At 43.6% G+C, this 17,435-nt stretch overlaps 1 protein-coding gene and 1 pseudogene across 1 annotated transcript in view; both read right to left on the reverse strand.

Moving 5' to 3' along the window:
- Positions 1-11,506, reverse strand: part of LOC111951359 (calcium/calmodulin-dependent protein kinase type 1D-like) — a 67,373-nt gene extending 55,867 nt beyond the window's left edge. The window contains exon 1 of the mRNA XM_070434720.1: positions 10,885-11,506. Within this exon, the coding sequence (XP_070290821.1) occupies positions 10,885-10,979 (95 nt within the window). The 5' untranslated portion in view covers positions 10,980-11,506. The remainder of the gene's footprint in view (positions 1-10,884) is intronic.
- Positions 11,507-13,028: 1,522 nt separating this feature from the next.
- LOC111951435 (translation initiation factor eIF2 assembly protein-like) overlaps positions 13,029-17,435 on the reverse strand; it is a 16,762-nt pseudogene continuing 12,355 nt past the window's right edge.

The following is a 17,435-nucleotide window of genomic DNA, read 5'->3' on the forward strand; positions in this document are numbered from 1 at the left end:
TGGTGATGCAATCTTCTGTAAATGCCATGGGATTGCCATGTAAGAATGTGGTGCGTGTGTGTGTGTGTGTGTGTGTGTAATCTAGCGATCTTTCTATATACACCGCACCACCACTTAAACCTCTCCTAGTGAAATGTCTGTTACGGAGGTCTTTTTCTTTTGTGTTCGCAACAAGACTGTTCCCACACCCTGTATGGCCCTGAAAACTGGGCTGCTTTAGAAGGGTGGGCTTCAGTAYTGSCGCAGCATTAAAACACATCCCAGAAGACACAGAGGAACCACTTAACATGTAGKTTCATGTCATGCTCCAGATCTGACGCGGCCGTGACATTAATTTGGTGGCCAATTAGAGTTTCTCCCCGCGAGCTTCTCTCACGTGTCTCATCAGTCTCCGATTGCAGAGCACGAGCAGCAGATGACACTGGAGACGCTAACATGGAGTTGAGGTAGAAATCTACAAGCACACACCCTCACACAAACATGCTCTGTGCCTGACCAACTATGAAACAGAGTCYTATAGGAACTAAGCCATGAGGTGTATGTAACCAAAGTCATTCGGTATGACTGGTCTATACAAATCTACACAGAATCATCGTGACTAATCTGTATAGGCCTAGCTGGATTAAACCAGCTACTATCAAAAACAACAGAGTGAGTAAGACTTAGGTCTCCCTRACCTGATACCAATCCCATTCCCACCCAATGGCCGTTTGGAGTCTCTAAATAGGGCTCTGATCCGATAATGGACTGATGTTGATGATCATTAATACTCAATAGTCTGTACATTCACACGTCATGGAATCTCCCCAAGGGGGAGTGTTGTACACATYTATTGATGCACACACCTTTATGGTGTTTTCARACATTGTCCGTTTCAGCCAATTGTGGTGAACTCAGTGCGGCTCGCTTAATGTTTTGAGCAGAGTAAACACTCAAAAGGAACTGACAACCCTCAAAAGAGCCCCTGAATGAACTGAGAACATCTCGCGTGGTGGTCTGAGTTCGGTGCGGTGCGCTTGAATTCAGTGGTCCGGTTCCCTTTTTTAGGGCAATGTGAACACAAAGCTCCCCATGGTCGCTTGTCATTATTCCAGCACCCAACACTAGACTACTGCAACACCGTTTCCCCTGCCAAAACCCCTCCACATTGGTGCCATAAAAGAGAGATGATGTGGCAGTTGGTGGACAAAATGTGTGCCGTCTTTTGATATCGATTAGTGATTGTCAAGGATGCACAGAAATTCCAAAATAGGTGTGGAGTTTTGTACTGACACAATGTTCTGATTATTGGTTTGCAATATGTGATCTATAGGCTAAGAGAGCTTCATAAGCTGTTTATTCGATTGTGGGGTTTGAATAGTGAGAAGACAACAACATATGATGAGAATCACAAAATGTTCTTGATTTTGTACCCTATCCGGGATTCTTTAAACATTCCAACTGACGTTACCCCATTAAAATTGACATTTAAAATGGTTAAGGGTTAAGGTTAGGTAAGGGTTAAGATTAGGGTATGGGTTAAGGTTAGGATTTAGGTTAGGGATGTCCCAAGAATCCCAGATTGCATTAACCACAAAATCAATGCTTCCTCTTAAAAGGGGCAGTAGCCTACAATAGGTGTACAATTTTCAATTACAGCATTATTTCATTTACAGTATTCTATTTATTGGTTTTACTAATAKTATTTACATGTTAATATTCTCATCTTCTAACTAAGTACCCTGAGTCAATCATCTTCACTACGGCCGTGTATTTATCCTGCACCTCCTACAACACGTTAGCCTAAATACATACAATTGAAGTCGGAAGTTTACATACACTTAGGTTGGAGTCATTAAAACTTGTTTTTCAACCACTCCACAAATTTCTTGTTAACAAACTATAATTTTGGCAAGTCGGTTAGGACATCTACTTTGTGCATTACACAAGTAATTTATACAAAAATTGTTTACAGACAGATTATTTCACTTATAATTAATGCAAGTATAAACACCATGGGACCACACAGCCGTCATATCGCTCAGGAAGGAGTCGCTTTCTTTCTCCTAGAGATGAACACACTTTGGTGTGAAAAGTGCAAATCAATCCCAGAACAACAACAAAGGACCTTGTGAAGATGCTGGAGAAAACAGGTACAAAAGTATCTATATCCACAGTAAAACGAGTCCTATATCGTAATAACCTGAAAGGCCAACCTGAAAGGCCACTCAGCAAGGAAGAAGCCACTGCTCCAAAACCGCCATCAAAAAGCCAGACTACGGTGTGCAACTGCACATGGGGACCGTACTTTTTGGAGAAATGTCCTCTGGTCTGATGAAACAAAAATAGAACTGTTTGGCCATAATGACCATCGTTATGTTTAGAAGCTTGCAAGCTGAAGAACACCATCCCAACCATGAAGCACGGGGGTGGCAGCATCATGTTGTGGGGGTGCTTTGCTGCAGGAGGGACTGGTGCACTTCACAAATAAATGACATCATGAGGAAGGAAAATTATTTGGATATATTGAAGCAACATCAAGACATCAGTCAGGAAGTTAAAGCTTGGACGCAAATGGGTCTTCCAAATGGACAATGACCCCAAGCATACTTCCAAAGTTGTGGCAAAATGGCTTAAGGACAACAAAGTCAAGGTATTGGAGTGGCCATCACAAAGCCCTGACCTCAATTCCATATAAGATTTGTGGACAGACCTGAAAAAGCGTGTGTGAGCAAGGAGGTCTACAAACCTGACTCAGTTACACCAGCTCTCTCAGGAGGAATGGGCCAAAATTCACCCAACTTATTGTGGGAAGCTTGTGGAAGGCTACCCTAAACGTTTGACCCAAGTTAAACAATTTAAAGGCAATACTACCAAATACTAATTGAGTGTATGTAAACTTCTGACCCACTGGGAATGTGATGAAAGAAATAAAAGCTGGAATAAATTATTCTCTCTACTATTATTCTGACATTTCACATTCTTAAAATAAAATGGTGATCCTAACTGACCTAAGACAGGGAATTTTTACTAGGATTAAATGTCAGGAATTGTGAAAAACTGAGTTTAAATGTATTTAGCTAAGGTGTATGTAAACTTCCGACTTCAACTGTAGCTGTCCGATAACCAGTGTTGTGGAAGCTACTCTGAAAATATTTTATTTAACTAGGCAAGTCAGTTAAGAACAAATTCTTAGTTACAATGACGGCCTACCCCGGCCAAACCCAAACAACGCTGGGTCAATTGCGCACCACCCTATGGGACTCCCAATTACAGACGGTTGTGATACAGCCCGGAATCGAACCAGGGTCTGTTGTGATGCCTCTAGCACTGAGATGCAGTGCCTTAGACTGCTGTGCCCTAAGTATATATACAGTAGTTTACCATGCTACCAATTACTTCACACTGGAAGAAGTTAAACTACACTGAAGCTACTCTTAATAAATATAGTAGTTCACTACATTCAAACTACTACGTGAAAAATTATTCTATCTAAATATGAAATGCCAGACTACAAAATACAAGAACAGATCACCCTGGAGTCAGATGTTAACAGAATGTGTAATTTAGCCCATTAAAACAAAGAAAGGAAATTCAAACCAACACATTTTTTATTTTGGAAAACAAAAAAAAAGTGTGTAGTTCCAGTAGTTAGCTACACTGTTACATGGCAAAAAAATAAGTAATTAACTACTGAAAACATTATCAAGATCTGAATTTAGTTATACTCCCACCAAGCTACTGTAAAATGTAGTTACATTTCTAGTTGAACTACCTGTACTTCACTAACCCAACACTGCTGATCTCATGGAATYGCTTGTCCTTGTTTCCTTTCTAAACATAGCAATGTGAATGCAAAGAAGACTAGGACCACAAAATAGGTGAAGTGAACTGGCAAAATAGTTGAGTCCTCATTCAAAGGCAAGGGTAGTACGAATACAAAGACAACAGTTGCTTTGCTTTTGCTTTTTTTACTCCAGAGTTCACTCTAAAGAGGACTGAGGGCCTCCCGGGTGGCGCAGTGGTCTAGGGCACTGCATCGCAGTGCTAACTGCGCCACCAGAGTCTCTGGGTTCGTGCCCAGGCTCTGTCGACCGGGAGGTCCGTGGGGCGACGCACAATTGGCATAGCGTCGTCCGGGTTAGGGAGGGTTTGGCCGGTAGGGATATCCTTGTCTCATCGCTCCAGCGACTCCTGTGGCGGGCCGGGCGCAGTGCGCGCTAACCAAGGGGGCCAGGTACACGGTGTTTCCTCCGACACATTGGTGCGGCTGGCTTCCGGGTTGGAGGCGCGCTGTGTTAAGAAGCAGTGCGGCTTGGTTGGGTTGTGCTTCGGAGGACGCATGGCTTTCGACCTTCGTCTCTCCCGAGCCTGTACGGGAGTTGTAGCAATGAGACAAGATAGTAATTACTAGCGATTGGATACCACGAAAATTGGGGAGAAAATGGGATAACATTTTTTTTTTTTTAATAATAGGACTGAGATCAGTTATTTTAAAGAGGACTATGTGAAAACACCCTTAAGTTTACTAGAGCACTTCTGAACATGGTTGTATATGTCTTGATAATACAAACAAGTGTGTATTCGAGTCTGGATACACTCCCGCTCAAAAAGGTTGGATCGGTTTTGCCATCTGGAAAGATGACATTTTAATTTTATAGATAAAAAAAAAGGAATGACAAAAATATGGTGAGGAAAAGGTTACTTATATTTTACCCATTGCTGTAGCCGACCACTGTTTTGGATGGATGTTTCTCAGGCCCTCTCTATACAGTGTGTGTGTGTGTCATCTAGATCAGAATGAGCTCACTGTGGTATAACAATACTGTCAAGGCAAATTAAGATGAGTCCACTCAGACTTAATCTAGGGTTGAATCCCAGGAACTAAATGAGGCCACGCACCGGGAGTCACAAATAACAAGAACAACGAGCAAAAATAACCATCACTGAAGAAAAACCTGAAGAAAAAAAAGAGGGAACAGCTGATGGAACAAGGACAGATTAAAAGAGCGGAGAGATAATGATTGGGGGAAAGAGGTGAGAGCGATGGATGGATAATCCGTGTCTCTTCCTATAATGAAGATGCCCGATTACAGTCTACCCTTAATCCATTAGGCCCAAATGCACGTGCACACACACACACACTCAATGATCCCAATACAAAAATGCTGTATGTTTTCTGTACACTTGTTATACTCCTGAGACCAGTGCTAAACTATCAAGGCTGGCTTTCAAAGTTGCATACACTTCATCTGAGGCAGCAAGGTCGGATAATAGGGACAGCTACGCAGAAAGAGAGAGAGGGTGGAGATAGAGAGAGCGAGGCCGAGAGAGAGAGGGCAAGAGAGAGAGATAACTGCAGTCCCAGAAAGAGGACAATGCCAGGAGCCAYGAAGTAGAGCATTCAATTAAGGGCATCGTGGCCTAGATGGTACACACTCCCACAATGCAACTCTGCTTTGCCCTCTGTCCCTTCTCCCTCTCTTTGTCCTACTGTCTCTCAGTTCAGCAGTGAGAGGTGTGGCATACCTGAAACACACCTGTCTGCAGCATCATATGAACACCTGGGCCCCCCAGGCGCTCACAATGTTTAATAATTCAACAACAAAATTCTGCAGAAAAACACGCACGCACACATACAGCAAAATAGGACACCAGGGACGAACACACGCACACTGACTAAGGCTACGCGCCACTTGGAAACATTACTCTGGCGCTCCGAAAGTGTTGTGTCAGCCTTCGGGTAAAGCTGGAACACAGGACACCAGGCCAGACAGAGCCCTGTGGCTCTACTATGGCCTCTATAGTGCTTAACTCCCAGCAGCTGCCTTACATGACTTACAGTCGTGGCCAAAAGTTTTGAGAATGACACAAATATTAATTTCATAAAGTTTGCTGCTTCAGTGTCTTTAGATATTTTTGTCTGATGTGACTATGGAATACTGAAGTATAATTACAAGTGTTTCATACGTGTCAAAGGGTTTTATTGAGAATTACATGAAGTTGATGCAAAGAGTCAATATTTGCAGTGTTGACCCTTTTTTTCAAGACCTCTGCAATCCGCCCTGGCATGCTGTCAATTAACTTCTGGGCCACATCCTGAATGATGGCAGCCCATTCTTGCATAATCAATGCTTGGAGTTTGTCAGAATTTGTGGTTTTTGTTTGTCCACAAGTTCTCAATGGGATTAAGGTCTGGGGAGTTTCCTGGCCATGGACCCAAAATATGTATGTTTGTTCCCCGAGCCATTTAGTTATCACTTTTGCCTTATGGCAAGGTCTCCATCATGCTGGAAAAGGCATTGTTCGTCACCAAACTGTTCCTGGATGGTTGGGAGAAGTTGCTCTCAGAGGATGTGTTGGTACCATTCTTTATTCATGGCTGTGTTCTTAGGCAAATTGTGAGGTGCCCCAAACAATCGGAAAGGGGATTCATCAGAGAAAATGACTTTACCCCAGTCCTCAGCAGTCCAATCCCTGTACCTTTTGCAGAAATATGCAGTCCTGTCCTGATGTTTTTCCTGGAGAGAAGTGGCTTCTTTGCTGCCCTTCTTGACACCAGGCCATCCTCCAAAAGTCTTCGCCTCACTGTGCGTGCAGATGCACTCCCACCTGCCTGCTGCCATTCCTGAGCAAGCTRTGTACTGGTGGTGCCCCGATCCCGCAGCTGAATCAACTTTAGGAGARGGTCCTGGCGCTTGTTGGACTTTCTTGGGCACCCTGAAGCCTTCTTCACAACAATTGAACCGCTCTCCTTGAAGTTCTTGATGATCRGATAAATGGTTGATTTAGGTGCACTCTGACTGGCAGCAATATCCTTGCCTGTGAAGCCCTTTTTGTGCAAAGCAATGATGACGGCACGTGTTTCCTTGCAGTTAACCATGGTTGACAGAGAAAGAACAATGATTCCAAGCACCACCCTCCATTTGAAGCTTCCAGTCTGTTATTCGAACTCAATCAGCATGACAGAGTGATCTTCAGCATTGTCCTCGTCAACACTCACACCTGTGTTAACGAGAGAATCACTGACATGATGTCAGCTAGTCCTTTTGTGGCAGGGCTGAAATGTGGTGGAAWTMTTTTATTGGGATTCAGTTCATTTGCATGGCAAAGAGGGACTTTGCAATTAATTGCAATTSATCTGATCACTCTTCATAACATTCTGGAGAATATGCAAATTGACATCATACAAACTGAGGCAGCAGACTTTGTGAAAATTAATATTTGTGTCATTCTCYATACTTTTGGCCACGACTGTACATTAACTACTCATAGTAGCTCTATGGATCCAAGCTATAGCCTACAGAGTGGCTTGTGTGACTGATCCAATTGATAGAGAAATGTCTCCGGACTGACATTTTAAAACCGGTAGCAGCAATCAGCCCATTTGGCTTTATGGACTGAGACTAAATTAATCTGTTTCTTCTACATTACACAGAAAGCGATGCAGGTCCTAATCCAGGCACTTGTCATCTCCCGTCTGGACTACTGCGACTCACTGTTAGCTGGGCTCCCCACTTGTGCCATCAAACTCTTGCAACTTATCCAGAACACTGCAGTCCGCCTGGTGTTCAACCTTCCTAAATTCTCCCATGTTACCCCGCTCCTCCGTACACTCCACTGACTTCCAGTAGAAGCTTGCATCTACTACAAGACCATGGTGTTTACCTATAGAGCAGCCCCTCCCTACCGTCAGGCTATGCGCAAACCCTACATCTCAATCCAAGTACTCTGTTCTGCCTCCTCTGGTCTCTTGGCCCTCCCACCTTTATGGGAGGGCAGCTCCTGCTTAACTCAGTCCAAACTCTTCTCTGTCCTGGCATCCCAACGATAGAGCCAACTTACCCCTGAAGCTAGGACAGCAGAGTCCCTGCCCATCTTACGAAAACATCTGAAACCCTACCTCTTCAAAGAGTATCTTAAATAATCCCACAGCACCCCCCCCATCACATCCCCTCCTCACCACTCCCCCCCACAAAAAAAATCTTGCCTTTCATGAATTAACACTGAGATTTGACTTTTTCCTCTTGCTAGCTCAGACTTTGCTGATAGGTACTTCAGAGGAAAAATGTACTTACTATGACTGAGATATGTGCTTGTCCTACCTAGCTATCTTAAGATGAATGCACCAACTGTAAGTCACTCTGGATAAGAGTGTCTGCTAAATAACTCAAAATGTCAAAAGGAGTCAAAAGACGTGACATTCTGCTTGACTTGAAGCACCGTCTTAAGACTGGTGCCATGTGAAAGGCTCTGTCCATCTTTTTACAAGGTGAATAAAAATGTTCATCTCTCATCCAATTTCTAAAGACTAGCTCATAACTTGTGTCAGAGCAACATGTTGTGGTAGCTCAGCCCCAACTCTTACCTAACCCCTATTCAATGTAACAAGTATTTCTCCTCCCATCCTCTCCTAATCTCCTCTCTTATCTATTCCTCTCCTCTTCCAATTCCTTCTCTATCTCAACCCCTCTTTCAATTCCCTCTCCCCCTCTTAGTGTTGAAAACAAGACTCCAATGGTCAAGAGACTGGAGCAAGATAGACTATACAGTCAATGTCTCTGACTCCCTGCTGTCTTTCTTCCCTTCCTCTCGCCATCTCTCTCTCCCCTTCTTTTTCTGCTGATAGAGAATTAAAGGGGAAAACACCAGACATCWACAGGAGGGAGGTCAAAGGCTGAGGCTGAGTACAACTCTGGTTAATGTGTTGCTATGGTGTTAACATGAAATGTCTGAGTAATATTTTTAGGGCAGAGAATTTTTTCCTGACCAAGAAAAATTCCAGGTCATACTTATAACCTGAGGCCAAGTGTGTGTGTGCCCAGATGGCCTTTTTGTGTTCCAGAGTCCGAAGCACAGAGCGCTGGCCAGAGACCAGATGGGAGGACAGATCCCCAAGCCCCGCCCCTGAGGAAATAGAGAAAGCTATCTCCACCAGGAAGGAATCTGGAGGATCAGGACCCAGTGAACAACAAAGAGGTGTGCTGGAAACCCGTCTTRAGTACCAGTGTGGTGCGCGTGTGAAGGGGATGAACAGCACCACTGGAAATCCTTTGTAAATAACCCCAATCAGTGTCTTTGTCACGCTGTGAATTTATTTAACCTTTATTTAACTAGGCAAGTCAGTTAAGAACAAATTCTTATTTACAATGARGGCCTTCCCCGGCCAAACCCTAACCCGGGCGACACTGGGCCAATTGTGCGCCGCCCTACGGGACTCCCAATCACGTCTGGTTGTGATACAGCCCGGAWTCGAACCYGGGTCTGTTGTGACGCCTCTAGCATTGAGATGCAGTGCCTTAGACCGCTGCGCCAAAATCGAGAGCCCACTGAATGGTGTTCGGACATAGACACCATGGTAACAGAGGGGAGACTTGCACTATAAGCATAGAAACTGAGTGGCCACTCATTAGTCCATCTGTAAAACACACACACCCAAAACGCATCTGTCCATACTTCCATCTGTTATGTGAATTCCAGGCACACGGTAGAAATTCCGATCTCCTCTTTGTTGATTTAAGTGAAACTGATGTTGCCTTATGAAGAACAAAGATCAGACATGACCTTTGAGCCTAATTTATGCACTCTCTGCTCCAAATGGGCATACCTGGAATTCTGCAAAGGCCATCGTGCACACACAGTGCAGAACCATGGTTCAACACTCCACAACCGTATTTATATACTCAATAACCATGACACATTGCCCACTGAAATGACCTGTTGAAAACTTGTAATAATTATAATTTATTACCATCACTGTTATGCAACATGTCTGAACTGTTACAGTGGCCTATTCCAGGACTAGGAGGTTTTCCATGGCCAGCTAATCRGCTTTAATCCAACCGTCCTCCCTCGATTCTGCCTGTCCAGTCAACAAACTGTTCCTCTGTGCCAAAGAGAATGAAGTAACAGGCCAGAGAGAAAATCTGCTATAGCCTCCAGCACCGCACCGTCCGGTCGGCATAACGGTCTTCAAGAAGAGGCTGGGGTATTTGGCCAAGCATTTCATCTGAACAAGCTGTTCAAATGGGTTGCAAATTAACCGTTATGATGCTGTCAAATCAAAACCAATCTTTCATGTATGAGGTTAAAAACACTGCAGGCCTTATAAACCTAGTGATAAATAGTATTAAACCGTGGCCGATAAATCATTCTGGGTTAGATAAACACAGAAAACCATGATAACCACTCACCAATGGTCAAATATATTTTTATAAGGTCGGAGACTCAATTGATATCAGTGTTTTATTGCCTGCGTCTCCAAAAGGTCATTCCTATGATAGATAGCAGCACAACTGGAGCTGTCAGAGCGGTGGGCGGGGAAGAGAAGGAGGATGAATGTAGTAMGCTAACCTAAACAATAGCCAAGACTGCATAAAACCAACAGAGACAACTGAACAAAACATGCGTAACCGGTTGTAAAATAGTGAACTAAAACACGCAAGACCCCCTTATTTAGGCACAGGCTACTGTCTAGGTTTTTTCTAAAACAGTTTACCCTACAAATAGGCCTCATAGRTTTCCCTAATATCGAAGTGGGTAGCCTATGTCACGTAATTTGTAATGACATAGGCTAGCCTACAAAAAGTGTCATTCGATATTTCTCTATCATAGCGTATCCAACAAACACTCGTCTCATCAAACTAGATATGGAGTAACGCTAGCCTACAGTCCGTTAAATAACTCGTCATAGATAACCAAACATCTCTGCTGGCTTCCAGTTAAACCGGGAGCTTAACGGTCATTAAACCGAAACGGATACAAAGTATCCAGCGCGAYCGTCCCGCTATATTCGGCAACAAAGTTTCAAAGGCCTAACGCGGTTTACCAGATGTAAATTCATACCCAATTAGCATTGACAACAATAGGGCTTTTGAAAATGTTATTAAGTAATAACACACTCACGTTCCGAGGATCTCTTTCAATTCAAATATTTTCTTGATATCGTCGACTTGCTTTTTCCACGTCCCTTTCCCGGACTCTCCATTCTCCCGATCCATGGTGGAACAGGGGAAAACCGGGGCAAACGATGCCAGTGAGTCTCAGCAGCCCCCCGACGTAACGCAGCTTTCCCACGCTTCGAGTTACACTTCCTGCTCGTGAGGAGCAGACCCACGCGCATAGAACGAGCTAGGCAGAAAACCTTTTCGAGCTCGTGGTTTTCCCGCTGTAGAAATGTCACCGCAGCTCTCTAAAACAGGTCTCCTGTTTTCTTCACTTCTTTTTCTGTCTACAGCGTTCCGTTTGACCGACAACGAGCTTTCACCGTTTGCGGTTGCACCTGCAGGGTTAAACTGGTCTAGATTATCTTGACGTAAATTGTTTGGGTCTACGAGTCACCTTTGCGCGATCGCCTTGTCTCTCTCTCCCAATTTTTTTTCCCGTTTTAATGAAGTCCTCTGTTGAGCKGTGTGGTGCGTAATGCGAGGACCGAGGAGTATTATTTCATCTAACCATGCTGATTGTGCCATCGGTTGTTATGGCAATGAGGGAGGCTAGGATGCTGCTCATCGCTCGATTTGACAGCGTTGCGCACAAGTGTGTGTGAGTGTGTGTGATAGGATGTCTAGAGATAATTCGCATTGCACCAAAGATACGTTCACGAAACCAGAGTATTTGCAAACCATCAAAAACGGACAAACCTGTTTCTAAATAAGTAAATMATTTTATATTGGCCAATGTTTATTATGATTGATATTGGGCTATTCCAGGTCAGATGATGGAGTCTACATTGGGACCCATGCAACTTGCTGTGAAGTTTGAGAAAGGGTGTCTCTAGATAAAATGTGAAAACTTCCCATATTACTATATCTTGATCAAAACAGTGCTGACATGCATGAGACAGGTGATGCAATGAAATGCAATTCATGGGTCCTACACAAGTTTAATATCTTAGACACTATAATGGTCATATTATATTCTGATACTAGTACTAATAAATACATTTGAGTTTGGGTGTTAATATTTAGATGGTTAAATACTCCCATCTCCAGCAAAGCAGTCTTGACTGCAGTGTCTTATCTGAATGCGCTGTAATCCACCTAAAAACACACACGGAATAGTATCCTCCAGTCGTGAAGAGCATTATWGCAGACTTTTTTCATCTGACAGGCCTACCAGAGCTTGTGTATAGGATAAAAGAGAGTGTGTGAGAGAGGGGCCAAGAGTGTGTCTGCGCGTGTGCTCTAGACGCTCATGAGTATTCCAGCTGCAAACTACTGCAGGTCCCTCTCAGCTCAAGAAAATCTATTCTCCACTTACCCTACCTCTCCCTTTCTCCCTCCTTTGATCTCCAGCTCTCTCAAGTTAGACTTTCACATATCTGCCTCCCTCCCTCACAGAAGGATGATTAGCCAACCCAGGCTGAGATGTAGGCTAGAATTTATGTCCATCTTGGCACACTGAAGAGAAGAGAGCGAGGGGAATTGAAAAGGGAGGTAGGAGGATGATGGATGTGTAGTCTCTTCTTTCTATCAGCAGTCTGGCACCCACCTTCCCTCAGATGGGTGTGGCATCACCCATCATTGATCTTTTTTGCACCCCCCCACCGCATGCAGGAGCAGTGTGCTGAAAACACAAGCCCCCGCCTCCAGGCTCAGATAATACAACACTGCAGCTCTCTGAACAATGTACTGTATCTGTATACAGGCTAGTATCTATTGGTTAACCAGCAATATTCTATCCCAACAGTGCTTTGTTATCGCATTTTACTTACTAGGCTACACTAGTGGTAACTATTCAAGACAAAACAGAACATCCAGGCATTCCATCCTAACGGAAATGCATTTCACATGAATTGTTATCCCAGACTCCTTTCTCTGCCCAGGACAGCTCACCATCTCCGATGGTTCTCATGTTAGGTAAACAACTCCCCCAAGTGGACCCTAATAAAAATGCACTACTCTCTMTCTCAACCTGCTGGTCTAGTCATTGGTGGCAAATTCCATTCTACTTTTTTAATCACATCCACTGTAGAGAAATGTAATAATCTACCAGTGAAAGTAGTATGCCTTCTATTTTAGTCTACACAAAAACAGACTGACAACAAAGAGCACACACCAGCAATTTATTACCCCATCAGAAAACCTCTCTTTGCCAGCACATAGAAAATAAACCAATGATAAGAATCAAAACTAATTCTACAATAACATAGATAGAACTATAACGACCAGAGAGAGTAAGTAAGGAACTGYAATGTTTGAAATACTGTTTCACAGAGACTTCGTGAGTAAACCTTTGTATTGCTATTACATACAGATGTGTGTCTTAACGAAACCATCAGAAAGCACATGGAAAAATGTGCATTTGGTGTGTGTGAAGAGAGAAAGTCCAGTGGATTAAGTCAGAAAACTCTGACCTTTGGGTATCTCCCTCAGAAATTGCAATCCCATGATGTACCTGCTATACACACAAACTAAGACACGTCTCTTCCCCAGCGCTGTATTATAAATGTGAGCATTCTTTATTCCTATACACAGACTCCTGTAACAGACTCCCCCTTACCTTTACACAATGTTAAGTTACAGTATTTATATTTACATTAGACACACCGGGCCAATAGAACAGGGGCACTGCTTAGAACTCCCCTCTTAAATACACACAACCATGAGATTTAATGGGACTTTTACAGTGTTGCAGGTAGAAATATACTGCATAGAGCGGTCKTGATGCTTTTCTCCTCATTATGGTTTGTTGTTTGTTCGTTCTATTRAATACATTTCTATCTGCAGCATTCTGGATAGGTCTAAGGTGATGACCAAAAGTGTATGGATTCCATCAGAAGATTCAAGAGCTGATAAGGACAAACCTCCATGTGTATAGTAGTCTCTGTGCTAACCACTAACGCTAGCCTTACAGTTTTAGGGTTATTGTTATGCTAGGCTAACAGTCTGAGGGAAAAGTCATCGTGTAGAGACCCTGCTCCTCAGGGGCTGTCACTGTCGTACCTCTTCCTCCACCTCTTCCTCAGAGTCCTCTTGCTGGCGTTTCTTCTGCAGCAAAGAGTGAAAGTGTGAGATTATAAAAACTAATGCCGGGCTCCCGAGTGGCACAACGGTCTAAGACACTGCATCTCAGTGCTTGAGGCGTCACTACAGACACCCTGGTTCGAATCCAGGCTGTATCACAACCGGCCATGATTGGGAGTCCCAGAGGGCGGCATACAATTGGCCCAGCATCGTCTGGGTTTGGCCGGTGTAGGCCGTCATTATAAATAAGAATTTGTTCTTAACTGACTTACCTAGTTAAATAAAGGTTAAATACAACATTTTAATTGTAAAATGGTTGTGGAGATTGCCACAGGGTTGTTATAAGACAATCTTAAATTGTGTGATCACCACTGCCGTTGTTCTCACCAGTTTGAGGAAGTCGATGAGTTTGTATGCGTCCTCGCCAGTGGAGAGGTCCACAAAGTCCCTAGGGATCCGGTAGCGCAGACAGGGACTGGGCTGCACCGTCACATCACTGGTGGTGTAGCGGAACACAGGGCCTTCCTACAGATACAGACGTACCACAAACTGTGTTAACCACAGGCCTTCCTACAAGGATACGAACATACCACAAACTGGTGGTAACACAGGGACCGTCCTACAGATACAGACATACCACCAAACTGGTGTGTAAACACAGGGCCTTCTACAGATACGAACATACCACAAAACTGGTGTTAACACCAGTGCCTTCCTACAGATACAGACATACCACAAACTGGTTGTTAACACAGGCCTTCCCCTACAGATACACATCACCACAACACTGGTTGTTAACCACGGGCATTCCCTACAGATACAGACATACCACAAAACTGGTGTTAACACAGTTGCATTCTACAGATTGACAGACATACCACAAACTGGTCTGTTCAGCACAGGGCCTTCCTACAGATTACAGGACATACCACAAACTGGGTGTTAACACCAATATTAGCACTATGACTGAGGAGCAGCGCCGTTTACTTCTGGCACCCAGAGTAAACTGCCTGCTCCTCAGTCCCAGTTGCTAATTATATGCTATTATTATTAGTATTGGAATAGGAAAACACTCTGAAGTTTCATGAAACTGTTTGCATGATGTTCTTGTGTTATAACAGAAAACTCATATGGCAGGCAAAAACCTCGAGAAAAAATCCAACCAGAAAGTGGGGGAAATCTGAGGTTTTGTACGGTTTTCAAATCATCGCCTATCAAATACACAGTGGATATGGTTATTTTGCACTTCCTAAGGCTTCCATAGATGTCAACAGTCTTTTAGACCCTTGTCCTTGATGCTCTCTACTGTGAAGGGGTGGGGGGGCGAATGAGAGGGGATTGAGTAAGGTTACCATGACTAAACATGCGCTGACCATGCACGTCATGTGAGAGCGAGCTCTGTTCTCATCGCACTTCTGAAGACCAAGGAAGTCTGCCGGTTGGACACATATTGAAGATTTATGTTTAAAAACATCCTAAACGACTTTGATTCCAATACATCGGTTTGACACTGTTTCTACTGACTGTTACGGAACTTTTTGACATTTCGTCTGCTTTTAGTGAACGCGCTTCGTGACTTTGGATTTTGTTTACCAAACACGCTAACAAAAGTTAGCTATTTTGACATAAAGACGACATTACCGAACAAATCGAAACATTTATTGTGGAAACGGGGATGCCTGGGAGTGCATTCTGATGAGATCAAAAGTAAGTGAATATTTATAATGTTATTTACTGACTTCTGTTGACCTGCACAATTGTGGATATATTTTTGTCTTGATATGGGCCTCTGAGTGCCGACCTCAGATGTATTGCATGGTTTGTTTTTTTCCGTAAAGCTTTTTTGAATTCTGACACCAGCGGTTGCATTAAGGAGAAGCTGGGATCTAAATTCCATGTATAACACTTGATCTTTGATCAACGTTTATTATGAGTATTTTCTGGAAAGATTGTGGCTCTCTGCAACAAATCACCGGATGTTTTTTGGAACTACTGAAAATAACGCGCCAAATGTATACTGAGATTTTTTTGATATAAATATGAACTTTACGAACAAACATACATGTATTGGTAACATGAAGTCCTATGAGTGTCGTATCTGATGAAAATCATCAAAGTTAGGTGATTAAATTTTATCTCTATTTCTTATTTTTGTGGACTTTGGCTGGAAAAATGGCTGTTTTTCTTGCGTGTGATTTGGCGGTGACCTAACATAATCGTTTGTGGTGCTTTCGCTGTAAAGCCTTTTTGAAATCGGACACTGTGGTGGGATTAACAACAAGATTACCTTTAAAATGGTATAAAGATAGTTGTATTTTGAGGAATTTTAATTATGAGATTTCTGTTGTTTGATTTGCGCCCTGCACTTTCACTGGCTGTTTCATATCAATCCCGTTACGGATTGCAGCCCTAAAGTTAACACAGGGCCTTCCTACAGACCATACCACAAAACTGGTGGACTTGCACACATGAACAAACATACACATGCATAGTACAACAAAGCCCAGCCTGGGTCACATATTTGTCCACTGACCTGCTGGGGCTGTGTCACCCTGCTCTTGATTGGCTGACAGCTGTTCCCGAGGTAAGCTCCTCCCACGTGTGAACAGCAGTGAATCTTCACCTCACCAAAGGGGTTGAGATCGATCAGCCACACCTTCCCCTGTCCAAACACACACAGGGTCAAAGATGGCACATACTCATAAGAAAAGCCTTGGCTACAACCAAGCAGAGGCAGGAAATAATGTCTGAAAAATAAAATGACAGACTAACCCAGCTATCTCTGTAGACATCCACACAAACTGTAAACCAGAAAAACATTACTTGCATTACTCTTATACAATATATTCTAATATCAAACCACACTGAATCCCACTCACAGTCCTCATCCAGGAACTGATACTGGACGTGTTGGCTGAAGAACTCGCTGGATGGAGTGGCAGATCTGGCTTCCTGCTTGGAGATGTGTGGTAATACGATAATGGGTATAGTCTCTCTGGGAGATCCCTTAAAGAACACACGCACAGCTCTCAGAACAGATCTCCAGTCCACACACAACGCCCTAACGCTTGCCCACACGGTCTTGGAACACGTGCAAGTGAACACAGGCTCCTGAATTGTGGCTGAGGGAGGGTGAGAGTAAAGGTGAATGGTGTGTTAACCTCTTCATTACCAGTAGCTTACCGATCAGGCCTGAGAAACACCTGAACTCCCCACCACGGTAGGCAGCTCACTCCACTTCCTCAGGACCAGCCTGAAACTCAGGGTGATAACAACACTATTAAAACAGTGGGAGAAAAGGTGTGGGGTGTGGTTGTGCTGAGTTGTGTGTGGGCTGTGTGTGTTGGTGTGTGTGTGGTGTGTGAGTGGGAAAATGAGAGGTAAGACCCAGGTGATACGGTTAATACCTCATAGTTTTATGGCTGGATCTGAGAATTCTCGTCACTGCTGAGAATCGAGTGATATGAACTAGTTGACCATTCTGGTTCT

Source organism: Salvelinus sp. IW2-2015, linkage group LG24, assembly GCF_002910315.2.
Source record: "Salvelinus sp. IW2-2015 linkage group LG24, ASM291031v2, whole genome shotgun sequence".
Classification (NCBI taxonomy): domain Eukaryota; kingdom Metazoa; phylum Chordata; class Actinopteri; order Salmoniformes; family Salmonidae; genus Salvelinus; species Salvelinus sp. IW2-2015.